The following is a 16486-nucleotide window of genomic DNA, read 5'->3' on the forward strand; positions in this document are numbered from 1 at the left end:
TTCATGATTGTTTCACTTCATGCTTACAAGCACAGAATGCTGTGGCTCAATGAATGACATGCAGGACAAGGAGATTAATTTTTACATGATAATCATATCTTTCTTAACATATAACTTCTAAATCACAATGATTGCAATTGCTAAAATTAAATTTCTTTGCTGCATATCATCAGAAAAGTGTTTGCCAGATTGGTGTTGGGCAGACTTGAGAAGCCCCCCAAGTATGTGCACCCTAAGTTTCAAGGTGTGTTTTGAGCACAGTGCTCTACTGTTGATACGATCTTCACACTTAGGCAAATTCAGAAAAAAATGGTTAGAGCAAAAGACACCCTTGTACATTGCCTTGATTGACCTACATAAAGCATCTGACCAATCAACAGGGAGGTACTGTATACTTCACTAGTGAAGACAGAGTGTCCTCACAAACTCCTTAAGATGGTAAAAGCCGATCTGATCTTTTTGTTGTGTAAAGAGATGTTCATGAGGTCTGTAAATTGGCCCCAAACTTGTTTAATATATTCATCCTGATACTTCTCATAGTTGCTTTCAGTGAAACAAACCATGACCTCTACTAACACATCACAGTTGACTGGAAACTTTACATCAGCTCACTACTTAGATCCAAGAGCTACTGTGAGGACTAACTTGGAAAAAACATCTTATTTTGTGACAATACAGCATTTTTAGTGCAAACTCAAGACAACCTTCAAAGCCTTATCGATAAATAATTTGCTACTGCATGTAAGCTTTTCTCTATGTCTGTGAGTGTAAAGAAGATTGTGGTAATGGCGCAAGGATACATGGTTTTGTCTGTCATAATAACAGATGGCTCTCTATTTGATATAGCTGACAAATTTTGCTACCTTGTGTCATTAGTGTTAGAAGATCTCTCTCTGTATGATGAGACAGATGTGCAAAGCATCCAACACTTTTAGGAAGTTTTGCAAGAGAGTAAGGGACAACAAACACCTTGCAGTGAGCACAAAAATATTTGTATACCAAGTATGTGTGCTGAGCACCCTCTTGCATGGAGATAAGATGTGGACATCATATCCTAAACAAAAAAATAAGCTCAACACCTTTCATCTGCAGTGCTTACAAAATATTCTAGGCATAATAATGAGGCACCAGGTGACAAATAAGACAGTCCTAAATACTGTGAAGCTACAGAGTATCACCGCCATTCTTAAGGAACAGTACTCAGTGAGATAGTAGCAGTTGCCAAGATGCCATCATGAAATCTACATTGCACTTTAAAAGACTGCACAAATCGCGATATAGTGTGTTTAATGCAAACTGTAGCAAATGGGAGAAGCTAGTTGATGGGGCAGGTGGAGGAGTTCAAGGACAGTAGCAAGTTTCTTGATGGAGCCCAGCTCAACAACTTAACTGTGAAATGAGCATGTAGACATGTGCTTGCAATGACCCCTTCAAGGGTGACATACCTTTGTCCAACCTGTGCGTGCCAAGTGGACTCAATCCTTAGTGACCAAAGAAAGTACCTGTGTGATGCTACATGAATCTCCCATTACAAAGTGGAGGCCAATAAATTTCTTTTAAAAGAAAAGTGAAACTGTAGAGTATACTTACATTTTTCTTTTCCTCTCTTTATCTTGCTCTTGACCCAAATAATAATCTTCCCCTTCACTTTCAGATTCCTTTGCATCAGGAACAGTTTTTTTGTGAGATTGATCAGTTTTAGAATATTCAGTTTTTAACTTTTTCCGTATATTTTCTGTTTCCTTCCTGACAAAAAAAATAATTATTCAGACGTAAACCTAACAAAAATAGTGTAGGCAATATTTGATTCAATAAAACAGACAAAATGCACACACACACACACACACACAAACACACACACACACACACACACACACACACACACACAGACAGAGAGAGAGAGAGAGAGAGAGAGAGAGAGAGAATGAAGTAGTCCATACATTTAATAATAACCTAAACAATAATCACAGATTTAACTAATAAGGCTGAATTATATCTTCTCAATAAGGTACTGAAAGTTTAGAGTCAAGAAGTTTCAGTCTTTTGAGCCACATTTTATTTCACTAGACCACAACTTTTAAAACTGTATAATAATAATAAACTGTACTTGCTTTTCTTCATCCGAGTTCCAACCTCTCTTCGAAACATCTTCATCACCACTCAAAGCTGATTCCTCACTTGCTGAAGCATTACTATTATCTTCATCATTTTCACTTCTCACTTCATTCTTATTCTTTTTTGTTTTCTGATTCATATCTACTGCAGGCACTGCACTTAATTTTGGATCATTGAGAACATCATGTGTTGACTTGCTACGTCCAGCATACATTTTATTGGCTACCTCATTTTCCTCTTCATCTTCCTCTGCTTCTTCACCAAAAGATAGAAGTTTGAAATTCCTGTCAATAACACATATATCTAAGTATGACAGTGATTTTTAATTTATTTGATAAATAATATCCTGCTCAAGTGACAGTGGTAGTGAGAAAGAATGCTGAAACAATCCTGTACATGAACTGATCTTTAATGTGACAGAAGAAGAGTGTCATAAAAAAAGGTACTTTATGATTGATCTTCTATTATCAGCAAACATATTTATCTAATAACATTCATAAAAAAACGTAATATTAAAGCATAGTTTATATCTTTAACTCAAGTAATTGCAGATTTTTTTATGTGTACCTTTTTTCAAAAGCAAAATACCCATCACTTTTTTGGTGTATTATTTATTCTACTATCACAACTGAAGGGCATATTTTTTTGTTCTAAGGTGAGTATTTGTCACTTTACATGTGGAGAATGAGGTATATTTGTGAAAATAGAAATTGCTTTGAATCTCATCTTAAACTATGGTATGATCAAAAGCAAATAAAATGGTAAACTGATAATGTCACTTCATTTGTATCTTGTGCTAAAAGCCATTAAAAAAACTTGAGAACTTCTGATAACCGATTTTCAGCACAGAATTTGTGCATATTCTTCAGCTCCTTTGTACATTATCCTAAGTGCAGATGTTTGTGAAGTTGCAGATATTTGTGTAATTATAATCTGCAGGTGAAAGCCCGTGTAGATGCGAATATCTATTGGAGGGTTTATGAGGCATGTTTTTAAGGATAACCTTGGCCATTAGCAATCTGTGATCTATGAGTTATTAATTTTCTGCTATCCTTAGTTAATGCTTTGCAGTGCTAAGGCTGTGGTGTGGTTTTATAGGGCCATAACACTGCATCGGGTTTCCAACTGAATGCCTCATTAATGGGCACTTAGCTGCCAGACACACACGAATGCTGAGTCAGTGGAAAAAGTTAGCAATAACAGATCACAGTGGAAGTTATTTACTACAGCACTGCATCCACGTGGCGAACCAGCATGAGCAGAGTTCATTCCCCACCACTCGCTTTGCAGTATGTGTGGAAGCATGAGACCGATAGTTTCCTCACTCGCCCAAACAGGGGCATGCAGTCACTGAGCACGCATGGGCTGGACACACTCCTAAAGAAACATGGGCTCTACACAGCTCTAGCACAATGCAGTGGTACTAATGGGTCCAGCAAGCACTGGAGTGCATTAAGAATTAAAACTTTTTTATCTGTAAATTTTCTAATGTGCATGCTATATACCGAGATTCGCCAAATATACCACAATGACTCTGTATGATTATTTATAACGAAAATTGAAGGGATAATCAAATACTGAATGTTCTTGAGGGCCTCCACGTTAGGTGTGGAAATGTAAATTTGCATGAATGATTAGCTGATGAAATAAGGTTTGCATTCAGACTGCAGCTGAAATTGTGCTGACAATGAGATATGTTAACGATAGAAAAAAAAAATTAGGTTGATGAATGTGACAACTGATTATAATTGTCAATTTTGTCTATAATTAACAAAAAAACTTCACTTAAGCTATACTGATGGCTCTCACCAGTAAATTGAGCAAATGAACTACGAGGACCTATTACAGTTGATAAAGTTAACTGTAGTGACTGGAAAGACGGAGGAAGCACAAGGCATAGTGGCAAGCCAAGATGAGCATTATTCAAATTTATTTCTACCTCGACAACTATGCAAGTAAGGAGATCATTGAAACAAATTTACTGTAAATAAACTATTCCTGTAGAAAGGGACTATTCTTCTCAGTGAATTCAAATAACTATTTGTTGTTCATTGTTAGGGGCAGGAATATTATGCAAAAATGATAATGAAAAAAATAGCACAAAATTAACAGTTTTTAGCAGAATAATGTGAAATTGGTGACTTTTACTACATTTGCAAAATTTGTAATTTTGCAATTTATACGAAGTTATAAAAATAAACATGGCAACTTACTACTAATTGTAGCAGATAATTACTGAATGTTACAATTGCATTTTGGCTTTTACCCTCCTCGAGATTGGGGATTTGTGTAGGATCTTAAAATAAAGGAGGGGGGAGGGGGATGGGGGATGAATGTGACAAAAGACACCACCAAATCTGGCAAAAAAAAAACACCACTGAATCTGGCAAAAAACACCATGAGATTTCCTTAAAAAACCACAAAATTTTGCAAAAGAGCTCCAAATTTGCTAAAAAACACAAAATTTGGCAAAACACCAAACAACACTGAATTTGGCAAAAATACCAAATTTGGCAAAAAACACCGAATTTGGCAAAAAACATAGACCCCGCCACACCACCAAATTTGGAAAAAGGAAAACAACAAAGAGTTTGGCAAAAACAACACGGATTTTGGGAAGAAATACAGAATTTTGCAAGAAGCGTGGAATTCGGTAAAATAAATAAATAAATAGATAAATAAATAAATTCTGGCAAAAAATAATGCAAATTTGGCAATAAAAACACTGAATTTGGTCATGAAATAAAATGATTTTTTTTCCGTACCTATTTACCACTCATAACTTACATAATGAATCACTTAGAACGCCATTGTGATTTATTTGTTTACTTCTTGTACAAAATTTTAGTGTTTTTTCCCTTGGATCAGTGCAGTTTATATTTGATAAATAACTTATTAATGTTTTATACAGAAATGTATTCAGTGGGTTAAGTTCCAAACTACAAAGCTAAAGGCATGGGGTTCGACCCCCACTGGTCCTATGAGTTTTCTGCTACTTATGGCTTCTTTCACCTCAAACAATGAGCAAAATGCCACATCAAGCTGTGCCATGTTTTGGAGTAAATGTTGACTTGTAAGTTCCCCTCTAACTAGCTGAACTAGCCGTATAAGTTGATTCAGAGGTGGGAGCAAGTATAAGGCACACCACTATGCCTAGTAAAGTACTGTAGCGTTCAGACCAACCTTCGGGTTCAGCACAGCTTTACTTGCTTTACAGAATAACAAATGCAAGATAAAAATGCTTGGTATGTGGGTAGCCTTAGCAGTTACACTACAGAAGAGGCCCAATTCAACTAAGGCTGCCCTTGCCTGCACTTCCCCTGCTAACATCTGGGAATGCTTTGCATAAAGTAGCCACAGATGAGAAAGCAGCCAACAGAAACTCTTAACCTGCAACAACTTCACTGTATCAAGACTGCTAACACTATTGGATATGGGTGTCTCATTAGTGTTTGCTGTGCTACAAAATAAGTGGAACAAAATAAGAACTCAGTGGTTGCTAATGACTAACATCAAAAGACTTAAAATCTGAAGTCTCCTGAAATGCTTTTGGAATGCTGTTGGACATTTGAAGCCATCCTAAAATGTTTTAGAGCTAGCTTTGAAAGATTTTGCTGTTTTAAGATGGAACAGTTTTCTTATCTTTCAGGTATCTGTGCAGTTATATAGAGCTTGGAGATTGAAAAATTTTGGAAGAGAGACTGGGTTTGAGAACACAAAAAGAGTTCATAATATTACAGTACAGTGATAATTTTTTTATTAAGAAGGTTCCAAAAGGCAACTGGAAGACTAATTTCACCTTTCTACACCAACTGCAATTATTGCTGCAATGCCTTACCCACAATTTAAAAACAAACAGTTCACCTGTATTGCTGTTGGTGACCAAACGAGGGGTTGGGTTGATTTCGGAGAGGAGACCAAACTACGAGGTCATTGGTCTCGTCGGATTAGGGAAGGATGGAGAAGGAAGTCGGCCGTGCCCTTTCAAAGGAACCATCCCAGCATTTTCCTGAAGTGATTTAGGGAATTACGGAGAACCTTAATCAGGGTGGCCAGATGCAGGATTGAACTGTTGGCCTCCCGAATGCGAGTCCAGTGTGCTAACCACTACGCCACCTCACTCGGTCCCCAAAGATGGCTTAGAACAAACTACAGTCATATTATACCCAAATAAATGTTGAAGAAATTGAGCCTTGAGTTCCAAACGATGTTATGACATAAAAAGAAAATTTATTCTGAATGTGATTTGGAGATGAAGCTAACAAGGAGTCACAACAAATGAAGTTATCTGCCACAAAATCAGCAAAATTGATGATTTTTCTATTTGTAATTAGAAGATTGTGATTTATAAGTCTTATGTTGTTATCCTGAAATAAAGATGATTTCAGGAGATATTGCTCACCGATATCCTCTTAGTATGTGTGGAACATATTTTCTTTAATGTGTCACAATGGTAAAACTTTGAAAATCAATTAAACTTTCTGATGAATCAAACAATGGAAAATCCAGGATAGATTTGTGCCTATCTGCGACTCAGTATCTCTGCTATATGGTGAGGGCAACTTTCCTTTTCATAAACTTTCTGATGATGTGTTTGAAAAAAGAGCCGATATGAACACTAATTTAAAAGCCAAAACAATAATTTTTTTTATTCATTATTAGTAATTTTTTTTTACGAATGACAACTAAATGTTTCATTTGCACAAATGAATAATGTTTTGAATAAATGTTTTGAGCCGGCCGAAGTGGCCGTGCGGTTAAAGGCGCTGCAGTCTGGAACCGCGAGACCGCCACGGTCGCAGGTTCGAATCCTGCCTCGGGCATGGATGTTTGTGATGTCCTTAGGTTAGTTAGGTTTAACTAGTTCTAAGTTCTAGGGGACTAACGACCTCAGCAGTTGAGTCCCATAGTGCTCAGAGCCATTTGAACCATTTTGAAATGTTTTGATTTGTTATTCATGAACAACAAACAATAATTTTTACTTGCATTCTTATTCGAGTAAATTTTGCCCAATTCTGCTGGTAATGGATTGCCCAGCACATGCACATATTGCACATTCTCAACCTATAAGTAAGACAGTGAGGATGCCTGACATCCATGTGGCCATAGACAAAGGCTCAGTTGGTCTTGTCATTAGGCGATGCATCATCGGTCACCATCGGCAACTTACGCAAAATTATGCATAGTGTATTCACACTCTCTCTTGCATGCTGCAGCCGTGTGCCGACCACTCAGATGATCTGCACACAGCAGTGCTCTATGACTTACTGTATTTCATGCTATTACAAAAAGCTCAGCACCTTTCACCTCTCACAGACAAGATTCAAAAATGACCTATTGAATGCTGCCAATATGTGCTTGTACATGAGGAGATTCTTCAAAAGTTAGTTTTCCCCCTGGAGTCAGCTTTCAATTGACAGCAAAAACCAGTGGAAGGAGTCGCAAATTCCCATAACTACACAGTAGAAGAGCTCAAGAGAGTCTCCTGTCTCCAGTCTTATCTGCTTCCAAGAGGAACTACTGGTACTAATGGAGTGCCCCCAGAAAGTTACAGCAATCCAAAAGTTACTGGCCTCAGCTGTCAGCAGCATATACCAGCTCCAAATGTTTCTAAGTAAGCTAATGTTTCTCTTTGTCACTGATAATATTCTGTCTCCAAGAGCTTCACACTTATAAGGGTAGCCCCATGACCACTGCTTTTTATGCACTGTATATTTATTGAGTACTGCACACAGAGATAGGCATAAAATGTCATCTGAAAGGACATTGAATGCTTCCTCCAATAATTACTTCGAACAACTATTTCATGAGCCCACTTGAACAGTAAATGGTTTAGAAAACATACATGACCTCTTAGTAACAAACAATCCGAGCATATATACAGTATCATGATGGATACAGGGATTATTGACCACCAGGTTGTTGTAGCAAGACTGAATACTGTAACACCAACTTGAAGAAACAGTATCAATGGCAACTGAGAGGTATATATCAAATAAATTAATGAGAGATTGTACTGATCTACAGGGTACACAGAACAGGTCAGAACACTGTTGCAGAAGCAATGAAAAAAGCATGCCAAATTTAAAAGAATGCACAATTGTCAAGATTGGAAATCTTTTACGGAAGTGCGAATTTTACTTGGACTTCATTGTGAGATGCTTTTAATAGCTTCCACAATAAATCTCAAAATATAGCAGAAAATCCAAAGAGAATCGGGTCATTTGTGGAGTACACCAGTGGCAAGACAATAAACATCTGCTTAGCGCTCTAGCAATGGTAATTTTAGAAATGATAGTGCCACTAAAACAGAGTAACTAAACATCGTTTTCCAAAATTCCTTCACCAGAGAAGATGACATAAATGTTCCAGAATTCGATTCAAGAACAGCTGCCAACATGAGTGACTTAGAAGTACGAGGGTCACTCAAAAAGAAATGCACACTATTTTTGTAAAAATACAGTTTTCATTCTGCATGTGTGAAAGTTTTACAGTGTGTAGATACATCCTTCCTCCTTGTTTTCAAACTTAGTTCAACCTGTTCCCGTGAGTGGCGCAGTCACAGCATGTCTTCAAGATGGCTGCTACACTTGACGTTCATCAGAAGCAATGTGCTGTCATAGAAGTCCTGTGCTATGAAAACGAGACAGTGGGAAATATCCACAAGAGGTTGAAAAAGGTGTATGGAGATGCTGCTGTCGATTGCAGTACAGTTAGTCGGTGGGCAAGCAGGTTACGTGAAGAATGTGGGTACGGCAATATTGAGGATTGTCCTCACAGCGGCAGGCCTTGTACTGCACACACTTCAGACAACGTGCAGAGATTGGTGACTGCTGACAGACGCATCACCGTGAATGAATTGTCAAGCTATGTTGGGAAAGGGGAAGGAAGTGTTTGCAGAATACTGAAAATGTTGGCATTAAAAAAGGTTTGTGCCGAGTGGGTTCCCAGGATGTTGACAGCGCCTCACAAAGAAACAAGAAAAACGGTATGCAGCGAACTTTTGGAACAGTACGAGAATGGTGGACACGAATTTCTTGGAAGAATTGTGACAGGTGATGAAACGTGGCTCCATCATTTTTCACCAGAGACAAAGAGGCAATCAATAGAGTGGCGTCATACAAATTCACCCAAGGAAAAAAAAAATTCAAAACCACACCTTCTGCTGGAAAAGTTATGGCAATTGTGTTTTTCGATTTTTGAAGGACTCTTGCTTGTGGACATCATGCCAAGTGGAACCACCACAAATTCTGATGCATGTGTGACAACATTGAAGAAACTTCAAGCTCGACTGAGTCGTGTTCGACCACATGGGCAAAAGCAGGATGTTTTGCTATTGAACGATAATGCACCGCCACATGTCAGTCAAAAAACCCGGAAGCGATCACAAAAGTCGGTTGGACAACACTGAAACACCCGCCTTACAGTCCTGACCTGGCTCCATGTGACTATCATCTCTTTGGGAAACTGAAAGACTCTCTTCATGGAACAAGGTTTGAAGATGATGACTCCCTTGTGCACGCTGTCAAACAGCGGCTCCAACAGGTTGGTCCAGAATTTTACCGTGCGGGTATACAGACGCTGGTTCCAAGATGGTGTAAGGCAGTTGAGAGGGATGGAAATTATGTGGAAAAATGAAAATATTGTTCCAAAAGTATGTATCTACACACTGTAAAACTTTCAAACATGTAGAATAAAAGATGGATTTAAAAACAAAAATAGTGTGTATTTATTTTGAAGTGAACCTCGTAGATATCCTTGGTGTAGTGTAGGGTTGCAACCCTTGTTCACAGTACGAGCAGCCCTTAGCGGCTCGCCATCTCACAAGTGTTCATGACGTCGCCTTTCCGGCTTAGATCTTTTTTAATATGTGACTTGTGAGAACTGCATCTTTTCGAGTCAGTACAAACTTTAATTTTCTTAATGTACTATATACCGAATGTTTTAGTACAGTTAGTCTAATTCTGAAGATGACGCTCATAGTAGCGTTGAAACCAGGTCAATTTTGATTTAATATTTGTGACCGAGGGCTTATTTGTTATAATATAACAATAAGTTCTTTATTCACATGAAGTAATGAGTGCTATCACCAGGGGACCTCAAATTGATTCCATATTTCTAGATTTCCAGAAAGCTTTTGACACCGTTCCTCACACGTGACTTCTAATCAAGTTGAGTGTCCATGAAACGTTATCTCAGTTGTGCAACTGGATTAATAAGTACCTGTCAGAAAGGTCACAACTGTAGTAATTCACAGAAAATAATCAAGTAAAACAGAAGTGATGTCAAGTGTTTCCCCAGGAAGTGTTATAGACCCTCTGCAGCTCACAATCCATACAAATGATTTAGGAGACAATATGAACAACCACCTTAGATTGTTTGCAGATGATTATAGCATTTACTGTCTAATAAAGTCATTAGAAGATCAGAATCCATTTCAGAATGATTTAGACAAAGTATATGTATGGAACAAAAAATGGAAATTGACCCCAAATAATGAAAAGTGTGAGGTCATCCATAAGAGAACTATATCAAATCCATTAAATTTTGATTACATGATAAATCACGTAAATCTAAAGGTTGTCAGTTAAACTAAACACACACAATGTAATTGGATAGATAAAAAGATCTACTCACCAAGCGTCGGCAGAACACATACATAAAAGAAGGTTATAATTGGGCAAGCTTACGGAGTCGGTGGCTCCTTCTTCAGGCACAAGGGTTGAAGTGGAAAGGAAAGGGGTGATGGAAAAGGACTGGAGAGGACTATGAAAAGGGGGTAAATTTCAGAAAAGTCACCCAGAACCACAGGTCAGAGGAGACTTACTGGACAGAATGAGACTATCTTTCCTTCTCATCCTGTTTGGTAAGTCTAGCCTGACAAGCGGTTCTGGGTGACTTTTCCAAAATTTACCCTCTTTCCAAACATCTCCAGTCCTTAACCTTCACCCTTCTTCCTTCCTTCCCCTTCAACCATTCTGCATGAAGAAGGAGCTACTGGCTCTGAAAGCTTGCCTAATTATAACCTTCTTTTACGTGTGTGTTCTGCCACCACTTGGTGAGTATATTTTTTATCTATCCAATTACATTATATTGTCAAAGTTTGTTTCCATTGCCAACTAAATACTTAAGATTACAAGTATGAATAACTTAAACTGAAATCATTGGAAAGCAAACCAAAGACTACATTTTATTGGCAGAATACTTAGAACATGCAACATGTCTACTAAAGAGACTGCCTACACTACCATTGTCAATCCTCTTCTGGAGTACTGCTGTGCGGTGTGGCATCTGCACTGATTAGGATTGATGGAGGACATCAAAAAAGTTCAAGAAAGGGCGGTTTGATTTGTATTATTGTGAAGTAGGGGGTAAGCATCATAGATTTGATACGCTTGTTGGAGTGGCAATCATTAAAACAAAAGACATTTTTCATTTCTGCAGGATCTTTTCACAAAATTTCAATCACCAACTTTCTCCTCTGAATGTGAAAATATTTTGTTGCCACCCACCTACATAGTGTGAAATGATCATTGTAATAAAACAGCACTGGGGGAGTGGTGGACAGGATAGTGGGTAGGACATTAGTCATTTCAGGGCACAATGAGAGGTGCTCAAAATCCTGGAGGACAATGTGATTCAATTGCTCCAGTCCCGGGTGGTATTGAGTCACAGGACTCCTCTGTGGCTGGATGGTGGCATTATGGAAGAAGGTGGATGACTGGAGAGATAAAGCATGGGATATCTGTTTCTGTACAATGTTCGGAGAGTAATTTCAGACTGTGAAGGCCTCTGTGAGACTTGCTCTACATGTTGAGAGGGTCTGCTTGTCACTACAGATGTGACAGTCATGGGTGGCTAGGCTGTATGGAAGGGACTTCTTGGTATGGAATGGGTGGCAGCTGTCGAAATAGATGTATTGCTGGCGATTGTAGGTTTGATATGTACAGAGGTACTGATGTAGCCATCTTTGAGGTGGAGATTGACATCGGGGAAAGTGCCTTGTTGGGTTAAGAGGACAAGGTAAAGTGGATGGGGGGAGAAGATGTTGAGGTTATGGAGGAATGTGGATAAGGCGTGTTCGCCATCAATCCATATTACAAAGATGTCCTCAATGAATCTGAACAAGGTGAGGCTTTTGGGATTCTGGATGTCTGGGGGATGTCTGGGAAGGATTCCTCTAGATGGCCCATGAATAGGTTGGCATAGGATAGTGCCATGTGGGTGCCCATTGCATATCCCAGATTTGTTTTTGGATGATGCCTTCAATGGAGAAGTAACTGTGGATGAGGATATAGTTTCTCATGGTGACTGGGGAGGAGGTTGTAGGTTTGGAATCTGTCAGGCATTGGCAAATGTAGTGTTCAATACCAGCAAGGCCATAGGCATTAAGCACATTAGTGTGAAGTGAGATGGCATCAATAGCAATGAGCAGGGCACCGTGTGGTAAAGGAACAGGAACTGTGGAGGGTTGGTGGAGGAAATGTGTGATATCTTTTATATAGGAGGGTAGGTTGCCATTAATAGACTGAAGGTGTTGGTCCACAAGAGCAGAGATTCTTTCAGTGGGTGCACAGTAACCAGCCACAATGGGATGACCTGGGTGGTTGGGTTTATGGACTTTAGGAAGCATGTAGAAGGTAGGAGTGCAGGAGTGGTAAGGGTGAGCAGAAAGACAGACTTTGGGGAGAAGTTCTGAATGGGCCTAAAGATTTGAGGAGAGACGGGAGATCCTGCGGATTTCTGGAATGGGGTTACTGTGGCCGGGTTTGTAATTGGACCACATTCCAGAAACCTAGCAGAATCTCCAATCTCTCCTGAAATCCTTAGGCCCATCCCAGAATCTCTCCCCTATTCATTGGCCATCTAATGGAATCATTCCTAAACATTCAGAATCCCAAACCCCTTAGCTGGTTCAGATTCACTGATGACATCTTCGAGGTCTGGATCTAGGGTAAGGACACCCTGTCTACATTCCTCCGAAGCTTCAACACCTTCTTCCCCATTCACTTCATGTGGTCCTCCTCAACCCAAAAAGGCACCTTCCTCGATATTGACCTCCACCTTAGAGATGGCTACATCAGTACCTCCATACATATCAAACCTACTAACCAGCAGCAATACCTCCACTTCAACAGTTGTCACTCATTCCATACCAGGAAGTCCCTTCCATACAGCCCAGGCACCCATAGTCATCACGTCTGTAGCAATGAGCAGTCCCTCTTGAATTATACCGAGAGTCTCATTGAGGCTTTCACAGACTGTAATTACTTGAGATTGGATTGTATGCAACATGAAAAGCTCAAAATATGCATGTAAATGTACATGAAAAATGTTTAAAATATGCATGAAAGGGTCAAAACATGCAAGATCAAATAATAAAAATCAAAGTAGTTACTGCATGTGATATATCTTGAGGTTGGACCTGTGAAAAATCAATTGCAAGGAAGAGTGTGGCCATGCAAAAAATAGAGACATTTAGAATGCTGATCTCATTATCTTTATACATTGTAGTAGGGGATAGGTAGGTTCCTCAGGGGATAGGTAGGTTCCTCTTTGAACTAAGTTTTTTAAAAAAAATTGCAAAAAAGAAAATGCACACCAGGTTTCAACTATTATTCCTTCTCTGCTAATGCTGTTGCTAACAAGACAATGTGATGCAAGTTAGTCAAAGCGAAACAATCAATATGTGCAGGTCCAACTTCAAGATATATTGCACACAGAGGGGCATGCACAAGAACACCATAATATTTTATATTAAAAACAACATTTTTGAACAAAATTAACCTTTAATTAATATTATTGTACTAAAGTATGATTTACAAATTATTTTACATTTTGCAATTATTGTAAACATAAACAATCAGGTACTGTTCCAAATGTTCGATAGTAAGATTGTGTCTTTGATTACACAAAACATTTTTATAAGCAGAAAAGGACAATTTTACATCAATTAAGGTAACTGCATAGTATTTGAATTTGGGTGCTATGTTGGTGCTTACTGTTTCTGGCAAAAGTTCACCCATACCATTAATAAAACTATCAATTTGGGACAAGTGTCGAAAGCCAGAGTTAGTGTTCATGTTTTCAAACTTTTCTATAAGTTTTCTCGGGAATACCTCCGGTAATGAGGAGTTGACTAGACTAATTTTATTCCTTAACTGAATAGATTCAGTGAACACCAAAGTTTGAGTTTCAAGCTTTTTAATACTCACAGGTATATGAGAAAAAGAGTGCTAATGTGCTAATCAGAGCATTTCTTTTTTTAAAATACTGGAATCATTAAATGCTTCCTTGCAGTGACAAGACTGTCAAAGCCTCTGCACTATCAAAGTCATTTACTACGCCTACAACACAGCTTCGACCCACATATCCCAATGGATTACCACTGTTTCGGGAGGTAAAGGCACGTTTGGTAGTTTTTTTGTACGTCTTGAAGTGAGCAGGTGCCTTAAGAAGCACTTTCTTTGTGGATGACATCAGTTTATGTAGATAGCACTTCTTCAGCAAAGTGATGTATTCCTTGAGCAAAGGACGTCACATGAATCTAATTGGGATAAAATACTTGGAGGGCTTCTCGTGCTTTGATCATATATATGGAGCAGCATCTGAGAGAAACACAAACACCCTTTCATCTGCAGAAGATTCTGGAAATATTTTTCTAATACCCTCACATTCACAAATTTGGCAATCATAGAATGATTTGCATTTTCAAGTTCTTTTCAGGCCACTAAATAGGAAGAAGAAGGCTCTTATTTCAACGCACCAACAATTAAATTTATAATGTAATGGCACAAGTGTTGGTAGTTTCGTCAATTGAAATCCAAATAATGTCCTTGAGTTCATTGTGTTTTTCTCCCAGAACATGGAAGTAAATTGTTGGTATGTAATTTTTACGCAATGTTAATTGATCTTGTATGGTTTGTAAGTTTGAGAAGAGGAATATTACTTGCAGTGAATGGCTCCCATAGTTCCATGTTAAAGTAATTTTTTTGTTATCTTTGGAGGTAAGTGTGGTGTCACCGCCAGACACCACACTTGCTAGGTGGTAGCTTAAATCGGCCGCGGTCCATTTAGTACATGTCGGACCCGCGTGTCGCCACTGTGTAATCGCAGACCTAGCGCCACCACCAAGGCAGGTCTCGTGATACGAGAGAGCACTCGCCCCAGTTGTACGAGAACCTAGCTACTGACCAGATGTACGAAGCCTTTCTCTCTCATTAGCCGAGAGACAGAATAGCCATCAGCTAAGTTAATGGCTACGAACTAGCAAGGCGCCATTAGCCATACAGTGATTGTACTTAAAGTCTCCTGTGTATCGTCAAGATCGATGTACCACATTGATTGAGTAAAAGTTAAGTATTAAACCTGCTCCGTACTTTTCTTCCTAACATTAATTACGTATCCTGTTCCAGTACGTCACGCCCGTCTGCGTTAGTCTAGCGTGCCTTTTCAGCCATCTCAACTTCACGGTGTCGGCCCAGCTACCGACACAACATTGGCGACGAGGGAAAAGAGTTCTTTCCGATTGCTTACATTTAATTGTGTCATGGCTTCGCCACATTCTCCAGATGTACTGTCCGAATTTTATCGCTTGCAGAATCAGCAGACGCAGGCGTTATTGGATGCCCTTGGACAGCTCGTCCAGGGTCAACGTACCATTCAAACCGATGCGGCCGCCGCCGCTTCTTCGCTACCGCTGCCACTAAACGCTGTTGCACCTCCCTTTCGACCATACGTGGCAGCCGATGAGACCTGGCACGAGTGGTCTCGCCAGTTCAACTTTCATCTAGCAGCCTACAGAATTCAAGGTAAAGAGCGGCAGCCGTTTTTGCTTTCTTGTGTCGGTGTGTCCACATACCGTGTGATAGTGAAATTGTTTCCCCGACGAGACGTAGCAACTCTGTCCTACGAGGAAATTTTGTCTGCATTAGATGCCTATTTCAAAGAAACAGTTAATGTGGTTGCAAAACGGTATACGTTCTTTCGTACAAAACGTACGGCCGGTCAAACTAATAGGGAGTGGGTAGCAACATTGCAAGGACTTACTAGGGACTGTGCCTTTGAATGTGACTGTGGTCTTTCTTATTCAGATACAATGGTGCGTGATGCAATTGCACAGAACGTTTCTGATGTTCGCATACGGGAGCAAATTTTGAAACTAGTTAATCCCTCCCTTCAACAAGTGATAGACATATTGGATAGACAGGACACACTTGACTGTGCTCAGGAATCTTTTGAAACTTCGCCAGCCGTGTGTAACATTAACCGGCCCGCTAGACGCGCTGCGCGGCCCGGTAACCGGGCCTCGCGCACGTCCGCACAGCTGCCGCCGCGCGCTAAGCCACGTGTGCCGCGCCAGCCCACAAAT

General features: G+C 39.5%; 1 protein-coding gene across 2 annotated transcripts in view; it reads right to left on the reverse strand.

Annotated features, from left to right (window-relative positions):
- Nucleotides 1-16486, reverse strand: part of LOC126484601 (spliceosome-associated protein CWC27 homolog) — a 124452-nt gene that overhangs the window by 23614 nt on the left and 84352 nt on the right. Inside the window, exons 5-6 of one of the 2 annotated variants that reach the window (XM_050108168.1) lie at nt 2112-2399; nt 1591-1746 (exon numbers count right to left, since the gene is read on the reverse strand). In XM_050108168.1, coding sequence (XP_049964125.1) covers nt 1591-1746; nt 2112-2399 — 444 coding nt within the window. Of the gene's footprint in view, nt 1-1590; nt 1747-2107; nt 2400-16486 lie in introns of both variants that reach the window. The other variant, XM_050108167.1, reaches the window with a different exon arrangement.

The sequence above is a fragment of the Schistocerca serialis genome, chromosome 6 (genome assembly GCF_023864345.2).
Source record: "Schistocerca serialis cubense isolate TAMUIC-IGC-003099 chromosome 6, iqSchSeri2.2, whole genome shotgun sequence".
NCBI classification, from domain to species: domain Eukaryota; kingdom Metazoa; phylum Arthropoda; class Insecta; order Orthoptera; family Acrididae; genus Schistocerca; species Schistocerca serialis.